At 61.7% G+C, this 23311-nt stretch overlaps 1 protein-coding gene across 1 annotated transcript in view; it reads left to right on the plus strand.

Annotated features, from left to right (window-relative positions):
• CDH4 (cadherin 4) overlaps positions 1 to 23311 on the plus strand; it is a 166175-nt gene that overhangs the window by 102863 nt on the left and 40001 nt on the right. The window contains exons 7-8 of the mRNA XM_040459752.1: positions 3748 to 3892; positions 14319 to 14491. Of these exons, the coding sequence (XP_040315686.1) occupies positions 3748 to 3892; positions 14319 to 14491 (318 nt within the window). The remainder of the gene's footprint in view (positions 1 to 3747; positions 3893 to 14318; positions 14492 to 23311) is intronic.

Below are 23311 nucleotides of genomic sequence, written 5' to 3' on the forward strand. Positions count from 1 at the left end.
GCAGGTCCTCAGCGCCAACCGACACTCGGCCAGCACGGGCGCTCATGCAGCCATGCCGCCCGAGACGCATCCCCTTCACGCACCCGTGGACTCCCCCACGGGCTGCACAGGCCGTCCACACACATCTGTGGCCCGGCTCGAGATGGAGAGTCAGCTCCCCTCACGTGCCGACAACGCAGCTAGACCCAGAGACAGAGCAAGAGGGAGAAACAGAGACACAGAAATAGAGAGACAAGGGGGAGAGGGAGAGACGGGGGGGGGGCGCGACCTGCCAGCAGCAAAGCCCCAGCCCCGCAGATGCAAACGTGGGCACAGCTCGCATCTCTCTCTCTCAGATTCTCACCACGGCGCGGCCAGCAGGTGCAGTGGGCGGGGCTTGGGGACTGTGCCGGGGGCTGTCCGCCAAGCCCGCTCCGGAGGACGCGGGCCCCAGCGCCTGCCGACTGCACAGCCGCTCCTGGGAGAACGCACGCCGTGCGGGGAGGCTCTCCCTTGCATTTTATTTTAATTACTTTGGAAACCTTGAGCTCAAAATGAAGACCCGCTCTTGGTGTTTCCAGTTCACTGTTTCTCCCCTGCAGCTCACACCAAAGTCAGCCCTGGAATTCTGGGCTCCCCGGGATGGCTGCTGGGCGAGAGGAAGCGGAGATGCCCCCGAGGGCCCTTGGTCCTTTCCAAGGACACCTGCAGGCCGGCCACGCCACACCCCCTCCTCTCCGAAGCCGGCTGAGAGGAAGCCGGCAACTCTGGGGGGAGACCATCCACCCGTCCCCACACACTCGGCTCGGTGTCCGGGTCTCTGGGTGACTCACTCGCCTCCAGACACTTTGCCCACATTCTCTTCCGTCTCCGGCCACAGCCCTGACGTCCCGTCTTGGGAGATGGAGAAATGATTGTTTCCCGCTCGTCATCAACTAGGAAATGTGCCCCACGGGGCTGCTGACTTCAGTCTCCTCAGACCCCATCTCACAAGTGGGCAATGTGGGCCCTCGCCCTGGGGCTCCCAGGGCCACCCCTGGCAGCCACCTCCAGCAGTGTCAGCCCTGCTCCCTGCGGGGTGACAAGTGGGCCGGAGACAATGGGACCCGGACCGGAGGGCGGCCAGATCCATTTGCCAAATTCTGGACTGAACCCTCACATCCCGTTTTTCAACTCTCTGTCCCACCGCGTGAAGCCCTCTGCTGTCCCCCCCCCCCCAAGGTCAGGGTCCTGGCGGCCCTCACACCCCCATAAGGCTCCAGCACGAGCCCCTCCCGGCACTCCTACCTTACGGGGTGCCCCCCAGCGCGAGCACAAACTCGGTGGCTTCAAATAACACCCGCTTCCTGGCTCACACTCTGGAGGTCAGAAGTTGGCAGCTGTGCCCCAGGGTCTCACCAGGTGCAGGTCGAGGTGAAGCCGGCCTACAAGTGTCTGCTTCCTGCCGGTTCAGGCCGTGCCGGGCCCAGGTCCCCACTTCCTTCTGGCTGGCAGCCGGGGCCCCTCTCGCCCCCTAAAGGCCCCTGCATCCCTCGGTGCATGGCCCCCTCCGCTTTCAAGCTGTGCACGTTATCCCGCTGTCTAGCGTCCGGCTCCCTTGAGGCCACCCGCCGGGGAAGCACCGTGATCCCAGAGCCACGAGGCCACCGCGTCCCGCCCAGACGGCGTCCCTGCGTAGCGGTCAGCCGTGCCACAAAACGTCGCCCCGTCGGGGGGGGCGACCCGCCATCGCTCCCTCATCTGGGGATCCACACACCCCATCCTCGGGCACCTTCGGCCACACCTCCCACCTGAGAGCCGGCTGATCGTCCGTGGCCACGGGTCACTGACACGAGCGTTCAAACGCACGAAACGAAGAGGGGTCGTGTTTGCTTTGCAAGATGGTTCTCCAAAAGATTCCTTCGAGGGCTCCGCACGTAAGACCCACTGCTGAGTCCCGCCACTACCTCCATCTTCCTGAGCCTCGCTTTCCCCGTCCGTAAACTAGCGGTTGGGACCAGGCGGTCTCTCGGGTTCTTCTGAAACCCGAGGCGTGAGTGACCCGTGTGGGGCTCCTGGGGCCCTGCCCGGCCCTGAGCAGGCGCGCGGCCAGTGCCACCCCAGCGCCCACCTGCAGGCAGCTTCAGGGCCCACGTGGGGTGCTCCGTGGTCCGTGCTCCAGCGGGAGACGCAGCGCGAGCCCCGGAGAGGCAGCAGGCGCCCGTCGTACCCACCGCCCTCGTCCCGTCCCCTCTGGGGCCCGAGACCAAGCTCACAAGTTGGCGCCTCCCTGTCCCCCTCCCATGGCGAGAAGAGACACACGTCCCGCACATGACATCGCAGGAGCGGGATCTTCCCTCCACGCGAGACGAGACGCTTGGGGTTGCAGGTCACCGAAGGCGCGGACGGCTTCCCTGTCTCCGCAGGAGGACGGGCCCCCCGAGCGGTGAGGGGGCCTCGGACACCCCCGCAGAAGCTAGCGATGCGACGGACATTTGGGGGGCGGGATGGGGGGAGACCAGGAGGACCCTGGGCCTCACAGCCAGGGGCCGCTTCTGCTACAGGGCCGCGCCAAAGCGGGCACCGCCACTTCTGTTGAGAGATGCCAGCATTAACCGGAGCTCAGGATGACCTTGTCCAGAGGCTTCCTGACCCTTGACCCCGTGCGCTGCTCAGGGCCGCGTTCGACGAGGCGGAGGGTCACCTGGCTGCCGCCCAGAGCTTCCGCAGCAGGATGGGCCGGCGGGGGGCTAACACGGCAAGGGGGCTTCACGTCCCTTAACCAGGGTGCTGGGGACTCACATCCGCCCCAGAGGCTGTGGCCACCGCCCGGCTCCTTAAACACTTCAAGGGTGAAATTCCACTCGGGGCCGTCGCGATGAACCGAGCCTCCGTGGGGCAGGTGTGGAATGCACACGGCGTCCTCCTTCCCAGAAGCTGGCGCGGGGCCCCAAGGAGGCCATGGAGAGGATCGTGTGCCCCCCGCCCAGCTCGGGGACACACCCCCCACACACACACTCCAACAGGCTTCCAGCACGGCTCTTCTCACGCCCTTGGCCTGGTGCCGTCCTGTTGCAAAGATGGTGGGGTCCGACGTGTCCAGCTTGCAGGGTGATGCGGTTTCCACAGAGACACATGTGACACTCACAGCCTTGGTGAAGAGAGACCTTGGGCAGACCCGGTTCTCCCCCACATCCCAGGCCCCACACGGCCCCTCTCCGGCCCCCTCGGCTGGCCTCAGCCACTCTGGGACCCCCATGGGGACCTCCACCCTTGCTCTCCTCTCCATCTCCTTCGTCAGGCCTCAGCTCCAACATCACCTCCTCTGGGAAGCCTGCCTGGCCTCCTCCCAACCCCAGCCAGCCGCTAACAGTACACCCAAGTTACCTGTCTTCTCTTCCTTCTTGACGTCCCTCTCCCTTCCAGATGAGAAGCCCCAGGGCTGGGCCACATCTATTCCACTGGGCAATAATCTCGGGTCCAGCCCGTGCCTGGTGCACAGAGGCCCGTGACAGATACTGGTTGAGTGAATAAATTAATGAGTGAACGGTGAGTGAATGAATGAACTCATCCAAAAACTAAGGGTTCCTGACAACCCTTCCCCGTTTCCACGGAGGCGAGAGCCGAGGCTCAGAGAAGTTTCATGACGTGTCCCAATCGCACACCCCTGCCTAGACTCTCCCTTGAGGGGCCCAGGCCCTCACATCACCCCCGGCCTGCTGCTGAGGGCCTGCGGGAACCTGCTCCCGGCAGTTCCCCACGGCTGACGGTGTCTGTGTTGCTTTCCAGCTCAGAGCCCACGCCGTGGACATGAACGGCAACAAGGTGGAGAACCCCATCGACCTGTACATCTACGTCATCGACATGAATGACAACCGTCCCGAGTTTGTCAACCAGGTCTACAATGGCTCTGTGGACGAAGGCTCCAAGCCAGGTGAGCCCCCAGCCCCTGACGACCTGCGGGCCAGCAGGAGCCAGTGGGCAAGGAGGCCCCGCGCTCCGGGGAGGCCGTGCGGCCCCCACGGGACCCTTCTGCTGATGCGTCCATTTATCACCTCCTGCGTGTCCCACAGCGTGTCTGGGAGCGGTCCAGAGAGGGGTGCAGACAAGACAGGCTACCACAGGTGAATATGGCCATTGCACTGATGATAAGGCTCAGAAGGAAGCCATGGGGCGCTGAGATTCCTGGAGGTGGCTGCAGATCAGGGAGGGCCCCTCTGTGGAGGTGACTTATAGGCTGAGAGCTGAAGCAGGAGCAGGAGCCGCCTGGACAGGAGGTCTGCGGTCTGTGTGTGGGCAAAGGGGGCCTGGGGAGGGAAAAGGCACGGGCAAAGGTCCCGGCGCAGGAGGCGAGCTCAGAGAGGAGACCTGCCATTCGAGGTCTCCCACGCCACACTTTGCATTTTATTCCAAGCCCCGTGGGAAACCCACGAGAAGGCCAGACGCCCCCAGCCCCGAGAGTTGCATGCCCGAGGCCCAGCACCCCTCAGAGTTGACCCAAGAGCCAGTCTTCCCACAGACTTCAGTTTGGCGTAAATGATGTTGACTTCATCATGGGCCGGGCCCCTGGCGAAGCACGTGATATGTCTCTGGATCCGCATCCCCCAAGAAGCGGGCTCCCTCCTTCTCCCCTTTAGCAAAGACACGGCTCAGGGTCCGAGGAGGTGAAGCGAGCAGCCCTCCTGAGCGTAGCGGGCCGGAATCCCCAGCCGACTCCAGAACCTTGCCCGGGGACCAGCGGCATCGCTGGGAACACGCTGGCAATGCAGAACCTCTCAGCACGCACCCCTGATTCAGGCTCTGCAGGTGGGGCCTGGAGTCTGGGCACGATGCCCCCCCCCCCCCCACCCCGGTGGTTTGTGCGCAGGCCCAAGTTTGAGAGGCGGGGCCCTAAACCGCTGCCTCCTCCGAGGATGGAGTGTCGTCCCCGGGACACCTGCCTGCGGGGTCGGGGCGGGTGGAGCTGAGCCGGGAGTAGCCACGAAAACACAGGACGCCCAGCTGCGTGCGAGGGTAGCCATTGTCACGCGTGTGCCCCACGCAGCGTCGGAACATGCTTCCAGGGCCAGAGGCCGCCTTGCCGATCTGAACTTCAGCGTGACTGGCGTCTGTAAGTTAGCGGGCGACGCCCCGTCCCGGGAGGGCTTCCGGGCCCTTCCAGGGCCCCCGGCCCTGGGCAAGTGGAAGCCCGGGCACAAGGAGCCCGGAGCAGAGGCGGCCTCCCGGGAGGGGCCGGTGGCATGCCACCACGGGGCGGCGAGGGCGAGCATTTATCATCCCTTCCCCGCCCGAGGACGTTGTCGTAGCTCCGTCTCCCGGGGCTGCTGTTTCCACAAGGCGAATGCCATTTTCGATTGATTGTCTCAGAACCTCAAGACGCAGGCCAGCCTGGTGTCAGTGAAGGGGACGGGGTGTGACGTCATTTCTGCCGGCACCCGGGGCGGCTCCTCCCCTGGAGAGGCAGGGGACAGTCCCTGGAGAGGCAGGGGAAGGCGGCCGACGGGCACATCAGCTCCAAGCAGCCAGAGAGACTGGACGAAAGCCGCCAGCCGCCAGCTCCTTATGCAGCCGGAGGCAGGGGACTGGGTGCCGGGCTGGGGGGCTTTCTCGTTACCACAGACACGGTGGGTCTCTCGCCCCAAGACCCAGAACGCTCTGTAAAGGCGCCCGGATATCACAGCTCAAACCTCCCGTGCCTTCTTTTAAATCGATAGAGACAGTCTTCCCAAATGTGTGACCGGCTTTACTCATTAGGACAACAAACGGGCAATAAGCCTTTAAGCCTGGAGACTGGAGCGGCCCCTCCATCAGCCCAGCCCCTCGGGGCCACGTGGCGTGCCAAGCGTGGCCGGGAAGACCGGAGGCCGGTGTGGATCCCAAGACTGGTCCTCTTTGGCCACTCCCGTGCCTCTCAGTCTGTCTACACGAGGGGTTGGCTGACTTTCAGAGTCCCTGGGGGACCCAGCGTCTGTCCCTGACCGCAGAACAGCCCTCAGAGGGGAGCGGGGACACCACGTCCCAGAGCGAAGCCCGGGGCGGAGCGGTGCCGCGATGCGAAGGACCAGCTTGACGCCCTCACGCGCCTGGTCAAGGGCAGGCTGACCCCAAACGAAGCCGTCGCACCGCCGAGGCGGGCGGAACTTGGAAATGGCCTCTGCGATGCCTCCCCTGACGTCAGGGAATCACGGTAACAGGCAGGTTTCCCACGGTGCCTTTGTGGGGTAAGGAAAACCACCACCGGAAATTCGTCACGATTCTCTGCCGTGATGGGCCAATGAAGGGCTTCAGGTGTACGTGCCAGGGAAAACAAACGGAAGAATGTATGAAACATTGACTCAGCTAGGTAAAAACCTTTTAAGGTTTGGGTAGTTCACTTGGGGACGTTAGCAAGCTGACTCCGGACCAGGGTCCCAGCCGGGCCCCACGTTCACCCCGCGTTCTTTACCCAGCCCGGGCGCCCCCTCGGTTCATGAAATGCTCCCTGGAATCGCTGGGTCAGACAGGCTGGGAGGGCGTGGAGGTCTTGGGATGGCCCGTCCTGCAGGCTGGAGCAGTGCTTATCGTGGTTTGGGGTCAAGAGGGTCTTCTGCTCTGATCACAGCTGTTAGATCTCTGGGTATCCAAAGCCCACCTCAGAGGCCCCCCTGGAAAAGGGGATTCACCGGCTCATCTAACTGCAGAGTCCAGAGACGGGCAGCGGCCTCAGATGCCGAGATGCTGTGTCCAGAGTGGGACCGGCCGGAGCCCTGCTGGCCACTGTCCGACTGTCCCCTCCCCGGTGCTCGCTCGCTCCCAGGGAGGCTCTCTCTTCCTGTGGACAAGCCACCCCAGCAGCTGCAGGCGTCTCTGAGCTTCGGGCGGCCCCGGGAGAGGGAGTCCAGCAGGAGCCCCAGCAGATCCCCGTGCCCTGGCTGGGGTCGTGTGCCGGGCCTGAGGCAGCCCCCGCGGCCAGGGCGTGCACTGAGAGCGTGTTGCAGGCACAGACAGGGTCTGGTTCTGGAGCCCTCAAGTCATAGGGTCTGAGCAGGTGGCGGGTGTGAATCCCCGAAGGAGAAGCAGATGGTTTACGCAGCTGTAAGAATACAGAGACACCCCACAAACCCTCCAGCCGTCTCCCCCGGGGGAACGGTTCACAGAACTGTCGTGCGAGATCACTCCAGGATGTTGACGCTTGTGCAGTGCACGGACCTCACGCACATGTCCGCAGGCAGCTCTCCAAGACCTCCCCACAACAGCCCTACGGGACAGGCACTTTTGTTTTCCCCACTTTTGAGATGAGGTGAATAAGGACACACAGCTAGTGCAGGCAGAGGCAAGATTTAAACCCAGGCAGTCTGACTCCTGAGCCACCGTGCTAACCATTGTACAAACTGCTTCCCCTCCCCAGGTCTCTGTCAGGAACACATTTGGCCACAAGTCACAGAAAACCCAGCTTGGACCAGTGGGGGTTTGGGGGAGAGCTTGAAGCCATCCGCGCACACGGTATTTGCCTCCCCTTCTTGTTTCTTGCCACATGGTCACAAAATGGCTGCCGTGCCTCGAAGCATCACATCCACTATCAGGCAAAAAGACGAGAAAGAAACAGGAGAAGGGGAGAATGTAGCATGGGCAATTTCCCCACCCACCCCCCTACCCCACCCCCCCCCTCCCCACTGAAAACACATGTTGTACATGAGAGTGCCTTTCTCCAGGATAGGAAAATATAAACCCCACCCTCAAGGTGTCCATTGTCCAGTTGAGGGACCCCGAAATCTATATGCTATGTACGTGCTAACGAGTGGTACGAGATGCTCACCTGGGCCGAGGCCTTCGGGAAAAGGAAGGATTTTCCCCCCTCGGGGCCTTTGCACATGCTGTGCCCTCAGCCTGGGTGTCCTGCCCCCAGTCGCTGTGACACTGGCCCCTTTTCCTCCCTCAGCTCACATGGTGCTTCTTCAGCCCACGTGAGGGGGGCTCGTCTGCCCCCCCGCTTTCCATTAATACTCCATTACTCACGGAGTTACTTACTTTGTTGCTGGCTTACAGCGCTGGGCAGAGATCCTATCGGTTCTCTTCACCGCTGTGCACCCAGGTGAGGGCGGGACGCCGTGAACCCCAGCCCCAGCCCGACAGCCCCCCTACCCGGGAGCCCTGGAGGCTAACCAGGGCTCAGGACACGCCCGGGGCCTCCTTCCTGGAGCTCGGAGCTGCTCGGCTGACAGTTCTGCGAGGCAGGCTTCGAGACCGTCACAAGAAAAGATGCCTCCGCGGTGATTATCTTTTAACTAAGAAAGGCTTTAATTGGAATTCCTGATTTCCCTAACCCCTCGTAACTGTGTGAAGGCCTATATTATAAATTTTGAAATTAATGTCGCCTTAAAATATTAAATAGCAGAGAAATCTATACGCTGCCAATGAAGTCAAAGAAACCCTCATCTTGATAACGCAGAGTTTTTGCTTAAATAGATTATTCTATTAGGTGGCCCGTTTATTTATTTATTTTATTTCTGTGCCGGCGGAGGGCTCCCTGAGATTAATGCCACGGACTGATGCACAGATGGTACCAGATACTTGAAAGTCATCTGAATATTAAGAATTTAAATCTTTAGCCTCAGTGATTTGAGCAGAAAGCCAATTATGGGGCTGAATTAGTTTTCAAATTAAACTTCAATTTAAGGCTTGTGAAATTAATCCTTTAAGGCGGACGGCCGCGTTTGTACACGAATTTCTTGCAAGAGCCGACCCTCTGCTTTCTCCCCTTTCCCTGCCGGTGCGATCAGTGAGAGATGCTCCCCACCCCGGCAGCAGGCAGCGGCCCCGCGTAGATGAAAATACAATCCCGTTGTTCTGTTTCATTCGCCAAGAAAAATGGAAGCCTTTCTACCGGGGAGAGAGGCCCAAGGAGGCGCCCAGAAAACCCTGGAAGGATGCTTCGTTTCTCGTCCTCTGGGCCCCGGGAACAAGGACGCACCGTCTCCCCGCGTTACCGCAGATGCTGCTGGTGTAAGCACTTCCTTAGAGGAGGGCATGCCCGGGCCGTGGCCTGTCCTTGGGGTAGCTGGGGCTCGTGGTTGTGTGCGGACTCAGACCCGCCCGGCTGGAGGCCGGCAGCCACAGCCTCCAGACGCATGGGGACGGCCCTGCTCACGCCCCAGGCACCGGCGCATGCCCTCGGGACCCCACGAGGGACGTCCAGCTTCCAGAAGAGGACCCCCAGGCTCCAAGAGGCTCAGTGAGGTTCAGCACCAGGCCCCGGGAGCGGCAGGGCCGGGGTCTGATCCGGATGGAGTACAGTCTGACCCTGAGCCCAGCTTGGCCCGAGGCCACAGGCGATTGGTTGGAAAGGTCTCTCTTCCAGTGCCTTGTTACCCAGGGGTCAGCCCGACTGCCCGGCTTAACTGCCCGCCTCAGCCCCACCCCAGTCCCTGCTCCGGATGGAATGGTGTCCCCCCAAACCGGGGTCACCCCGGAAGCTCGGAATGTGGCCTTCTTGGGAAACACGATCTTTGCAGACATAATTCATTAGGATGCGTCCTGATCCACTGGGGCTGGAGTCCCTTGTAAGAAGGGGAGATTAGGACTGAGGCACAGAGGAGGAGGCCACATGACGGCAGGGGAGAGCTTGGAGCCAAGCAATGCCAAGGGTGGCTGGTGGCCCCCAGAGCCGGCAGAGGCAAGAAGGACCCCCTCCGCTCCCAGCACCTTCAGAGGGGCACCGCCCTGCCGACACTTTGTTTTTGCACTTCTGGGGGATAATAAAGTTCTCTTGCTTCAAACCGTCCAGTTTGCCGGAGCGCCGTCTCAGCCCCCCACCCCCCAGCACCTTGTCTGTGCCCGAGGAAAGGCCTCGAGCTCCCTGGCGGAGGTTTGCCAGAACACCCACCTTGCCAGAGCCTTGCAGGAGGGAGTGAGGTCATGGCCACTAGCCACTGCCTGTCGGGCTCACCCCTCCAAACCCCAGGACAGAAGGACACGGAGGAGGCCACAGGCCACAGCGTTCACTGCAGGCCTCGGGGAAAGAAAGCCAAGACCAAGGTAGGAGGCAGGGTTTGGAAGGAGAAGCCCTCGTGTGTCGGGAGTAGACGGTGGCACAGGGACCCAGCAGGTCAGAGCCTGCCCCTGGGTCAGCAGAGTCCCGGTGCCCACCGGGTGGGCAAGCTCACCTGGGGTGGAGCACACGCCCAGACAGGGAGGGAGGCCGCCTCCCCCAGAGGGCCCTCCAAGCTCTCGAAAAGGGATTCCTCCTGCCTCTTCCCACCTCCTGGACCCTACTCAGCTCCGCGGCCCCAAAGGCCCCGGGTTTACCCCCATCTCCTCTGTTCCCCAGCAACCCTGCCCCTTTCCGACCTTTGGCAGGGTTTTCCGGTGACATGCACCCATCACCTGACTGTGCAGTGGTGACCACAGACCCAGCAGATTTTTCAGAATCTCTCTTTTTTTGAGAGAAACCAAATTGTGATTTAGGTTTAAAAAAAAAAGAAGTCCCATATTCTGTTTCTCGGCTGAGTATTTCTTTTTCTGTTTTGCTCTTTTTAGTAACATTTTATTTTCTGATAATCAACTCTTTGAAGGAAACTTGGAAGATACAGAGAAACTCAGAAAGCAAAAATCAAATTACATGTGCGGTCCCGCACTCAAGAGATTGCTGTCGAGAGCATTTGACATACACCCTCTGGCCTTCTCTCCTTCGCATAAACACAAGATTTTAAAGACCGGGGTCGTACTGAAGAGTTGAGAAACCTCATTCTTCTCCAGGGAGCCGTACATGTATCATGAAAATTTCAGATATCATTAAATATTCTTCTACAACATTTTAATGGCTCTGAGCTAGTCCACCGTAGGAATGTTATTATAAGAACATCATGATTTATTTAACCAGCACCCTGCTGTCCTACAGCTGATATCATTTACGTATCGATTATGCTCTTTGCTTGTCTGCACCACTGGACGTGAGCTTCACGGGTCAGGGGTCTTACCACTTGGACTTTTACTGGAGATCGCTGTAGAGCCACGTGCAACGTGCACCTAAGAGAGCGTCCACGTGTCCCTGATGGGACTGCGGGCCTGGGGATGGGGGGGGGGGGGGTCCTGTGTCACTGGGGACACACCCTGGTCAGCCCTGAGTCAGAAGCAGGGGGACTTAAACGGGGAAGTTGTCAGGTATTGATCAAGTCCCGGCCGTTCTGGGCTCTTTGCTGCTGGGCTCATGTGTGGCTTCCTGGATTGTCACCAGAGATAGAGGGTCTCACCTCCTCCAAGCTGACCTGTAGAGAGCTGTACTTGCAGGGCTGGTCCCTGCAGGTGGCGGGTCATGTCCCCCACCGGGCTGGTCCCTGCGGGTGGCGGGTTAGAGCTCTATTTTCGTGTCCGGTCGGCTGGCATATGCTTGTGTGTTCAGTCTCGCAGAACCTCAGCACAATATCACAGCCAGGACTTGGGGGTCCCTACAGTCAAGGTATGGAACACTGCATCCCTACGAGGGTCCTCATGTGGGGGATTTGATAGTCACACCCACCCCTGTGCATCAGGGATTTTGTCCCGTTTTGCTCACTAACGTGCAATGCCAAACACGGTGCTTGGCACGTAGTGGGTGTTTGGTAAGTCTTCGTCGAGGATTTTCACACTTGGCCATCGGGAGCCATGTCCGCACGGACAGCCGAGGGCACGGATCAATCATCTCTTGAACATCTGTGATTTTCCCCTTGGGACAAATTCCTACAAGTGGATTTCTTGACTGGACATTTTTTTTTTTTAAATTTTTTTTCAACGTTTATTTATTTTTGGGACAGAGAGAGACAGAGCATGAACGGGGGAGGGGCAGAGAGAGAGGGAGACACAGAATTGGAAACAGGCTCCAGGCTCCGAGCCATCAGCCCAGAGCCCAACGCGGGGCTCGAACTCACGGACCGCGAGATCGTGACCTGAGCTGAAGTCGGACGCTCAACCGACTGCGCCACCCAGGCGCCCCTTGACTGGACACATTTTAAAGGCATTTGGATGCCTACAGACAGTGGAACTGCCTCCGGAAGCTGAGGCCGTCTGCTCCCTGGAGGGAAGGGGACGCAGGAGTCCCAGGTCCTCTATATATCACTGCTATTCTGTATCATCGTTATATTTTTTTATGTTTACTTATTTTTGGAAGAGAGAGAGAGAGAGAGAGGGAGACACAGAATCCAAAACAGGCTCCAGGCTCGGAGCTGCTGGCACAGAGCCCAAGGCGGGGCTCAAACTCACAAACCGTGAGATCCTGAGCTGAAGTCGGACGCTTCACCCACTGAGCCACCCAGGCGTCCCTGTGTCATCGTTATTTTTAAATAGCGTTTGCCTTTTTGGTGTGTGAAAAATGCCTTCCTTTCATTTCCTTAATCAGTAATAAAGTTGCTTTAAAAAAAAAAAAAAAGGAAGGGCAGAAAGGCTCTCGGTGGTGAAGATGTGAAATTCAGGCTCCTTGACCAGAGACTCTAAGCCAGGTGCTAGGCAGTTGTGTCGGGGACTGGGTCATGGGTGGGCTTTTCCTACCTTGAACCATCTGATATCTTCCAGAGAACATGCACTGGCTACCGGATGGGCTTTCCTTCTGCAGTCAGAGAAGAATTGTCAGAAGCATATCATCTGTTTAAAGAGCAGGCTCCTGCGTTTAGCAAACATGCGGCTGCTGAATCTAACACAGTGTTATAACGAGCCCAAACTAAAGGGCAGCTCTTGCTACTGACAAGCCAGACCGAGTGCTCCACACCCAGCGGCTGCCGGGGCACAGCCAGAGGGCACGGACTGACCGGGCGGGTCCCAGACAGCGAGAGCCTTAGCAGCATCCGGCCCGCACACCCTCTGCCTCCAGAACTCTCTCTCACGAGGCACCAAATTTGACTCTGAGCCTGGGATTTTAAAGGTTTGGGAACGCCTCGGTCCCTGAAACTGATTCCCCGGGTCACCAGTCAGGGGCCGTGTTGGGAGCAGGGACCTCGTCAAGGAGCTCATGAGGAAACGGAGGCCCGGCTGACGGGCCTTCTGGGTGTAGAGCCCCCCTCTCCTTGCCCTTCCCCCCTTCTCCTTGCCCTTTCTCAGGCCTGGAGGCCTAGCTGCACAGCTTGAAACCCCAAGCCCGGTTCAGCCCCAGCTTAAGACAACAACCCCCAAGAAAGGATCCTGTCAAAGAAGGTGCCCACACTCCCTGCACCCCTGCAGGGCCCTGGACAGCACGCTGTTCCCAACCTGGGAGCGGGGAACTGAAGTCAACGCATGCGGCTCGGGACAGGGGCCCCTGGGCCCAGGGCTCCGGTGGCAGGCACGAGGCTGGGGGCGGCGCTACTCAGAACTCAGCTGCACGTGACACGGACTCAAACTGAAATGCATGAGCTCAGTGACACGGAAGGACTTCTGGTCAGGTCTTGCTGTGGACCTAAAGCTACTGTTCCTTAACGTCTTGATGTCGAAAAAGTCTTTAGGTGGCAGGTTCAGGTGCAGCTTGATCCAGGGGCTTCCTAGGGAGAAGTTGTCACCTGAGATGGCCCTGGCCTTCTGTGGCCACAAAGTGCCCATAGCCCCCAACCTCACTCACTGAGCCAGCAGCTCCAGGGTCAGGGACAACTTTTGGTTTCCCAGAAACCCCAGCAAAGGAAACTATTGCCTTTGGCTCTGATGGGTGAGGGGGCGGGATGCGCTGATCCAACCCGGGGAGGGTGGACACCAAAAGGACCTGCAGTCAGGAGGCAGGGTCGGGCCGTCCCCCGCCAGTACTGAGACGTGGGGCCGCGGGGGCGGCTCCCCAACCGCTTGGATCTGAAACGCAGACAGCCGCGCATCCCGCAGGCACCCCTGCACGTACACCCCACCTCCACCCCCGTGTGCACAGCCCCCTGCGGGGTCTCCCCTCGGCTCGCTTTCCCTGCGCCCCACATGCGCTTTTCCATGCCTTCCGCAGACCGCCCAGACCCCGTTCCTTCTCTATGTGCCGCAGGTCCCCGCCGCGCCCCACGTCCCCACCGCGCCCCGGTCCCCGCCACTCTGCGCCCCCACGCCCCGCTGCACCGCGCCCCTGCGGAGGCTGAGAGCCGAGCGGGCGGAGAGCGCTGGGCTCGGAGCATGAGAAGTGTGGTCTCTGGGCCCCGGCCCTCCCGCAGCTGAGAAAGAAGGAAGGGCTGAGCTCGAGCAGAAATCCTGCAGAGGGTCTCTGTGCAGAAGTGCGGGAGCAGGTTTCCTTCTGGCACCATCTCCCGCGATTGGCCGGCGTCCGGCACGTGGCGGGGGAGGGGGGGAGGGGCGGCTCCGGAGGCCTCCACGCGGATCTGCGATCAGCTGGTGATGTCTGCCCCGGGTGTGTGCTAGGACGCATCTGCACGTGTCGCCAGCAATTTCCACCTGAGATCCTTTCTCCGTTGCAGGCACCTACGTGATGACGGTCACGGCCAATGACGCTGACGACAGCACCACGGCCAACGGGATGGTGCGGTACCGGATCGTGACCCAGACCCCACAAAGCCCATCCCAGAACATGTTCACCATCAACAGCGAGACGGGGGACATTGTGACGGTGGCAGCTGGCCTGGACCGAGAGGTGAGGTGGGCGTCGCGGGGCCGGGGAGCCCGTGTGGGAGAGGCCGCCCTGGCCTCGGTCGTGTCCCCAGAAGACTCATCTCCTACTGCGCCTGGTGGGGGGGTGGGAGGACCGGGGTCTCCACAAAGCAGTTCCAGTAGATCGTGGAGCTGGGCCCCCGTGCGGTTTCCAGAACAGGCCCAGCTGGATGTGTGGGGCCGAGGGGCCCAGGCTCCAAAAAGCGGGGGTGAACCTCTGTGGGTCTCAGGATGCCGCACAGCGGGTCCCCGGGTCTGGGGACTGGCACGTACACACCTGGAACTCCCTCCCTCGTCTGACCCTGGCGTCCAGGTGGCAGGCCATCCGCTGTACCCCGCGATGAAGTGAGGCGCACAGAGGGGGCGGCACCCTTCGCGCGGGCCAGGCACAATCAGAGCCAATGCTGGGTCCTGCTCACCTTCCCCGCCCCTCCCGGGACCCCGCGAGGCTGGCACCTGGGTTACACCCAGACTCCCTCACCCCGTTGTGTGGGCCCCACCCAGGGCCGGACCCCGGAGGGAGGCCACCTCAGGACAGGGTGGGAAAAGGAGCCTTTGCTGCTGCCGCCGGAGAGGCATTTTCCCATCACACTCGGGTGCGTCTGCAGGCGCTGGGCCGCACGTTCCCGTGTGGACAGACGGCACTGCCCCAGTCACCTGGCTCTGGGGCCCCGGGCAGATTCGGCAGCTGCTCCTGGCTGAAAGTCCCCGGGTGGCAGCCGCGGGTACTCCAAGCTTCTCAGAGGATTGTCACCTGCTTGTCCTGCCTCTGGGCTCGATGACAACCTCCTGTTCGCTCTGTGACCACAGGCCGGCATGCCCTCTAAAGGATACGTGACTCAGTTTATCCTCTAAAGCATTCGGCTCCCAGGACTGGGAGGAGACCCTGGCTGAGCTCAGAGCAAACAGGGCTGTGCTCCTCGGTCCTGGCTCGCTGCCTGTATTAACGGCTTCCTGGCCACATTCATCTCGGTGCCAATGGCTCCCCCTCCCCGGAAGTGTCACGGGCCTGTTCTCTGGGTCCGGGGGACCTCATCTTGAACTGGGACAGTGAGCCGCGGCCCTGCCGAGTGTCGATTTTCAGGGCCAAGCTTCTCCCAGCAGGTTCTCCCGTCCCAGACTGACCCCCACACGTGGTGAGCCTGCAGGTTTGGAGAGGGGACACCTAACACCTAGAGTATAGACCTCCTCCCGACAAAGCTATCAGAACCTGTCCAGCCGGGCCGCCCCACCTGCACCTTCCTAATCAATGAACGCCAGGTTGTAGCATGGAAAGTGCCCCCCCCCCTTCCGGGAAGGCATGAGGCGCCTTCCTTGGAATTCCTAAATCGTAGTGGGGTTGGGGGACTGGGGCGGAGAGGTCACGCGAGAGGTCATTTGTGCCGCATCGGGGCTCAGCAGGATGCAGGGTGGCCCTCGCAGCCACACGGCCGTGAGCGTGTTGGCGGACAGCCCTGAGCGCCAGCCACAGTGCCCTCCCTCTGAGACACGGACACAGTGACACCAGCCTGGTGGGCAGGGAGGGGAGGCGCGGGCCGTGGCGGCGGGACGAGAACTGGCAGGGAGACTCGTGGGGCTGCAGAGGCACGGGTTCAGAGTTTTCTTGTCCCGGCGTCGGTGGAGATGTGTGCACTGGGGGACCCGTCAAGACCCCACCACCCTCCCAGGGACCAAGACAGGCGCCGGCTCCGTCCACACCAGGCCGTGGAGTCAGGGACCCGGGGGGAGGGACTGCTCCCCGGCCCCCAGGAGGCTGCTGTCATTAGCCGGGGAGGTGGAGCCTCAGGCTGTGACAGTGATTCCCGATGGGAAGGCCATTGGAGAGATTCACACAGTCTTTTCCTTTCTTGTGTAGCAGATTTGGACAGAGGTGCTGGGTGAGGCGCAGGGGATGGAGAGCTCATTAGGCCTGTCCCCAAAGGTGTGGGGGGGGTTGCGGAGTGGGGGACTAAATAAATGAGTATGCTGCAGGGAGGTGCCGGGGATCGCATGCACAAAGTATCTTGTATGGATGAGGTGCTCTCACAATGGAGAAATCCGGGGAGGCTTCTCAGAGGAGGTGACCTTGCTCCGGACCCTGGGGTCTGGTAGAACCAATCACATTTTCTGCTCTCTGGGACGAATGACCAGCACTCACTTCTCCTGAATGCTACGCATCACACAGCTAACTTGCCTCAAGAAATCACAGATCCCACTAGGCACGATCCTTCATTTGGTCAAAAACTTTGAGTACCTCGTATGTGCTAAAAACTGTCAGAGACGCTGGGGAGACAGCCGTGACCAGGGCAGGCGGCCTCCCAGCACGTGTGGGGCTCGCTTTGCGGGAAGGAGAAGCCGGCAAGGAAGAAATCACCAAGTGAACAAATACGTCCAGGAAGCGGCACGGGTTATAGAGGGAGAACCCCACGTGCCTCCGCCGAGGGCAGGAAGCCCCCCCAGGGCCTGCCCCATCGCTGCCTCCGGGAAGGGCATCGGAGGAGTCTCCCAGGGATGTTGTAACAAAGTTCCGAAAACTCCCGTGTCACACTTCGAGGGACCAGGAGCCCGCGGCCACGGTGTGGACAGGCCATGGCCCCCTCTGGAGGCCCGAGGGGAGGACCCTTCCTGCCTGTCACAGCCCCTGGCAGCTGCGGACACTGCTTGGCTGGTGGCCCCGTTGCTCCAGGCTCTGCCTCCGGTCACGTGGCTTCTGTGTGTGCCTCTCTGTGTCTCCTCTTCTTACGAGGACACCGTCATTGGATTTGAGGCCCACCCTAATCCAGTGTGACCTCATCTGAACCAGTTACACCCACAAAGACCCTCCTTCCTGATAAGGTCACATCCTGAGCCTCCAGGTGGACAGGAATTTGGGGGAGAGACTCTTGAGGCCTGACCTGCTCTTCTTGGGATTCCTAAATCCTAACAGGTGTCCTTTGAACTCAAGGATGGGAAGGAAGTGGCCCTCCAAGGGCGGGCTGCAGGTAGCCACCAGCCACATGCGGCGTTGAAACTGACATCCTCAACGCCAAATAGAATGCAGCATCCGGGTCCTTACTGCTGCCAGCCCCATCTCGGGCTCCGCCCTCATGCCCGCCCGTGACCTCCCTGTGTCCATGGGCAGACGCCGTGGCCCCTCTGCCTCATCCAGTCCCCCAGAGACATAGGCGTCCGTCGGCTGACCTAAACCACGGCGCGGAGGCCGAAGGAGGCCCGCTCCCCATCTTGGTGGTGTCCGCGGCCTGCAGGGGGCGGGAGGTGGGGGTGGGCTCTCTCACCAGCCCTGTGTCTCAGAGCTCCGGGCCACACCGCCTCAGCCCTGCTGCTGCGAGCTATCCCCAGGTTCCTGTGCAGGTGGCCCTATCTGCTCCCCCGCCCCAGACCCCCACCGCGACAGGGCGGAGGGGCGCCCGCTCTGGGGCACGTCGATTTCTCACACGGGCAGACCCCGGCCCCACCGTCCCACGACCTTCTCCACGGAGTTCTGTTCAGGATTTGATGGGTGTGGGCTTGAGGCACAGGGGACAGAGGGGCGGGAGGGCTGGTGCCCTCCAGCCAGCCGAGCGTCCCGCCCGCCCGGCTGCCCTCAGCAGCTTCCCAGATAACAAGAGCTGCTCACCACAGGCCCTACCGGGAGCTCCGGCTGGCGAGGTCGGCTCTTCCGGAAGGAAAGAGGCATCTACGGAGCCTCCTTCCAGAGGACCCTTCCGGGAGGCCGCGCGAGGAAGGCTCTGGATACCGTGCTACCGTTTCCCCGGGCCAGCCTTGCCGTGCTGGAGGAAGGGGGCCTCTGTTCCCGGCTTTAATTTGTGTGTGGACCAACAGGCCCGCTCAGGGAGGGAAGGACACGCTGGCCAGGCCCCCTGACGGCGGGAGTTAGGGATAACTGCCAACGTGTGGGCGTTTCTGGCCCCGTCCTTGCTTCCAGCAAACAGATACCCGGCACCTGCTGTGGACACCAGGGCCCCTCCGGGGGCCCCACGGAAGCTGCACGCGGCCGGGCAGTGCACACAGCACCGCTTCGTCCTCAAAACAGCCTGGGGTGGGGGTGCAGAAGGAGGGGTGCTAGCAGTCGTGTTTCTTCCCAAGTGAGGGAGGCGAGGCTAGAGCGGCGCACGGTTCCTGGGGGCAGGGGGAGGTCTCAGGCCACAGGTCAAAGAGCAGGAGAGAGGCTCTGCCCCAGGGGGCTGGGAGGTCACACGGGGCATGGGGGAGGGTGCCAGAGGCCTGGGGACGACCTGCCACACCCCAGACCTTACTGGAACCTCGAGCAGGGAAGGCTCCAGGTTCGATTTTTCTCTTTTTCTTTTTTAATGTTTATTTTTGAGAGACAGATGCAAGCAGGGGAGGGGCAGAGAGCGGGGGAGACACAGAATCCGAAGCAGGCGCCAGGCTCCGGGCTGTCAGCACAGAGCCCGACGCGGGGCTCGAGCCCACGAACCTCGGGATCATGACCTGAGCGGAAGTCGGACGCTTAACGGGAGGAGCCACCGGGCGCCCCAGGTTCGACCTTTTTCAAAATCCCAGGCGAGGCAGATGGAACACGTGTACGGGCCACGTCCAGCCTTAGGGCAGCTCTGGGCACCCCAGCCCCATGACGGCCAGCGCTGCCGGTCACGAGAACCTTGCTCTCCTCCCCTGAGAAACGGGAACGTGAGGGCTCCCTGGGTGGGGGCTCGTGCTGCCCTGAGGGAGGACGGTACCCCTGAAGTGCGTGTCTTCGTCTGGTGCCTGCCCACCCCAGCCTGGCCCCCAGCCCTTCCAGGGGACACTCCGGGGACGCTCCTGAGCCAAGCGGAGGGGCTGTGCTCCACCCTGCCAGACGGAGCACAGGACACCCAGTTAGACCTGAGCTCCAGAAAAACAAGTCCTTTTTAGTGTAAGTATGTCCCAAATACCGCATGGGACATACTTATGCTAACTTAGTCATTTGTCTGAAGTTCCAATTTAAGTGGGTGGTATGTCCGTATTTTTATTTGCTTTTTCTAACAACCCCACCCTGAAGTAACCGGCCATCCCCCCTCGAACCCCTGTTCTGGGCCCAAGGTGGGGGGCCGAGCAGGCCGGTGTTGAGTCCGTGGGAAGGGCTCTCTGAGAAGCCCACTCACGCACCTCCCCCCCTCAGTGGGCACCACGGTGACATCTGACAGAGGGGGGACTGGAGCGGCCGTGACAGGCGACAGGGTCCTCGAGAGTCGGGTTTGGCCCATCAGGAGAGGCGGGACAGGAAGAGGACGTGACCTCTGAGGACACAGGCAGCCCGGTGGCAGGACGCACCCTCGAGTGGGGCTGGACGTGTGCCCCGCGGCTCAGGGCCTCCCCAGCTCCACCGACTGCCGCTGCCTGGGAGACGTGAGATGCCCCGTCGGTCAGCCGGTGACAGCCGCGCCCACCCTTAAAGGGACACCGGCCGAACCGGGGGTGGCTCCTTGTACGCGGGGCCCAGAGGCCGGGAGGGCACCCTTTGACAGACACGGCCGGCCGAGGGGTGCAGAGCAGGGGGGCTGGTGAGAGAGTGACCGGTGACCCAACACCGTGCAGCACAATGACCTCCGCGCCCCGTGACCCTCTGCCCTGAGTCTCCAGTCACTCGTCGCCCTCCAGATGAAAATCCAGTCTTTCCCAGGGTCTCCGGGCCCCTCTGTCTTCACCGTTCACTCAGCCGAGCTCTTCCCACAAGCGTCCCGTGCGGTGACGTGCTGGCCTGACCCCCCCACCCCCACACACTACAGCCACGTCCACATCCTGTGCTGGACGGTCGTCCGGCCTTCGGCACAAAGCCCTGCAGTCGAGTCCTCCCCCACCTGACCTCACGCTTCAGATCTTTGAGCCGACTTTGCAGATGCAAAGCCCCCACAAAGGCCCCCCCCAGAAAGGCTGTGTTGTCCAGCGGGGAGAGCCCCTGTACCCGAGTGGAGACGGCCCACCCAGGAACCCTCCTGTCCTGTCTGAGCCCCTGCACCGCGTGGGCCCCATCCTCCACACCCCTGCCGTGCACCTGCTGCCAGCACTGTGCCCCTGGCGTAGGGAGCGCCAAGGGCGCTGCCGTCGGGCCTCTGCCCTGTGTTCTCGGAGACGCTGGGAACGCACCGGCCCGCACATCGCTCGGCCTGGGTAGAGTGTGGCCGTGCCGGGTCCGCCGGCCTCCGCTGCCCCTCGGCCCCGTCCCGCCGGGAGGCTGGGCCTCTCCTTTGGGGAGGTCGCCTCGGGTGTCCGCTCAGCGGCCGAGCGCCCCTCTCCAGCTGCCCTTCCCATCCTCCCGTCCAGAGCAGGTGGTCTCTGAATGTTAAGCGAGTCAAGTGAAATAATTAGACACAAGCCGTCTGCACTGATGAGCACAGCCACAGACCACGGGCTGCCGTGGTCCTGAGGCGGCTGGTGGACACTCCCTGCCTCCTTCGGCGTCGCGGGGTGAGGCGTCGTGGTGATGCCAGGCAAGCCCGGGAGCTCTGTAGGGGAAGGGGGGAGGTCCCCGGACAGAAGGGACGTCAGGGGGTCTGGAGGAAGGAGCCGGCGCCTGAGACGTGCCAGGAGCCGCCTCTGTGCCCATGCTGCCCACAGCCCCCGCCTAGCTTCCCACTCCCCAGGTGCTGAGGGCTGGCCCACCCCTCCACCGCCGCCTCATGGCTCACCCCCCACCACGCCCTCCCCTGTCCCCAGGGACCTGAGGCCCCGGTTCTTCCTGTCTCCACAGACGTCGCCCCCAGGGAGGCGTCTCTGGCCAGTCTGCACAGGGCTGGCGCCCGACCTCCGCCTCCCCCTGAACCGGGCGTTTCCTTCACGGCCCCCCCTCGAGGGAGACTGCGCAAGCTTGTTGGCTCCTTTACAGCGAGTCCCCTGCCCGACGAGCTCTGGATGGCAGGCCCGGTCTGACCGCCCGGCGATCGGCTGGGTGCCTCGGGCACTGCGGTTGCTCGAGAAACGTGTAGAAGCGTCAGCAAGGTGGACGTGGCGAGGGCGGGACCAGCAGGGAGGCAGACCCACGGCGACACGGTCTGAGCAATCTGTCACCCCTGCCACCTGAGCCCTGTGCGGCCTGCCCCATACCCCTCGGGGCTGCAGCCAGCCCACCCTTACCCCTGCCTGCTGTCAGACCTTGGATCCGTGCGAGCCCATCCGTCTCACCTGTTGCCTCTGACTGAAGCTCGGAGAGATCGGTACTTGCCTGGGCTTTTTTGTTTCCCAGCTACCAAGCGCTCCGACCTATGCGTCCTCGCTCTTTGGGGCCTCTTTTACTGGACTCGGTCCACGAGAGACGGTACCCAGAGCTTTATACGAAAGTGGGAATGGTTGATAAGAGGCAGGACAAGGTGGCATTTGCACTTCATCAGAGAGTAGGGCCTGGAGCTGAAAGAGGGACGCTCCGAGATGACCGTGAGATACCAGCCGTCAGGATTCAGGGCGCCGTGTCTGGCTCACTCTGAGTTTGTGACTCTGTGCCCCGGGGAGATGCCAGGACTGTGGCTCTGCCTGGCTCCCGTCAGCCGCTTGGCAAGACGTGGCAGGTGGCCCGCACCAGATCCCCACTCCCGCTTTGCCCACAGGCGCTCCCCGCGGGGTCTGCCTTTGCCTCCGGGTAGAGGACGCGGTGGGGGTGGCCGCGGGAGGGTCCTCCCCTCACTGATGTTCCCAGCTCCTGCTTGTGCTTCCGTCCCAGCTGCCCTGAGCTTCCCCCGCTGGCCTCCGGGAGAGTGTGACTAAAGGCCCGCAGTCGAGCGGACGCCCTGGTCCGGGCCGCTCGGTGGCAAACAGTAACACAGCTCCATTTCCAGGCTTTTGTAACAGCGGCGGGCAGCTTTTGGCAGGGGCCGGGGACCCCAGGTGACTCCCGAGCCCCTGCCCGGCCAGGGCGCCCTCCCCCTGCCCCTTGGGCGGCACGCAGGCCACATGACGTGGTTTCTCCACGAGACACCTACACAAATCTGCCTTTTCCTTCTCTCTCCGTGAGGGTATTGGTCCCCCCACCCCGGGAGCGGCAGCATCCTGGGGAGAGAAACCCCGCAGACGCTGCTCGGAGCCAGCTTCCCGTGTGGCAGAGCGAGCCATCTTTATGGACGGGAAAATCCACAAACATAATTGCCACTGTGTCTAATTAGGCAGATCTATGTAAATTGAGCGTTTTTACATGATTAAAATGTCAGCAGAGGCCTCGTAAGGTGTGAGAGGCCCCAGCGTCTCCCGTGTGCCCAGCGGGAGGCACCGCTCACCTGAACCTCCCCGGTTAGAGTGTCCGTGGCCGGACGGGACGGCGAACGTGACACTCGGGCCCCGTTCCGAAGGCGAGGGTGGCTTTCTGTTCTGACGGCTGTGTCGTGCGGCCCGGACGTCCTGGGACTCGCTTTCACCTACCCCTGGGCGAGGTCACTCGGTCACCACGGACCCCACCCAGGCTCTCCGTCCCCACGCGTGCTGACCCTCGCCGGTCACCTTCATCAATTCGCGGTGTCTCCCCGCATGAGGGTGGGCCCAGGAATTTCTCTCGTGGCCTCACGGGACTTGGAGGGACGCGAAGCCAGCGCCTGCCCGGGGTTCCCGGGATGCCGCACCTGCGTTGTCGGCACACGAAGAGATTTCGTGGAGGAGGGTCCACGCAGCTTTGCTCCAGCGTGATGACCCTCGTGGATCACCGCCATCGACCGCAGTCCACGCCGTCCCATTACTCGGATTCGGGGGGGAGCATCCTGTGGTCACAGGGTCGGCGTGTCCCCTTTGCTTCATGACAAGCCTGGTGGCAGGCCACACGGGAAATTCCAAAACTGTGGTTTCCTAGAAAATGAGCCCCTTGTAAGCCCACCAAAGACGCCCACTGCAGGGGAGGCAGTGGCGG

The sequence above is a fragment of the Herpailurus yagouaroundi genome, unplaced genomic scaffold, assembly GCF_014898765.1.
Source record: "Herpailurus yagouaroundi ecotype Mexico unplaced genomic scaffold, PumYag 246, whole genome shotgun sequence".
NCBI lineage: Eukaryota > Metazoa > Chordata > Mammalia > Carnivora > Felidae > Herpailurus > Herpailurus yagouaroundi.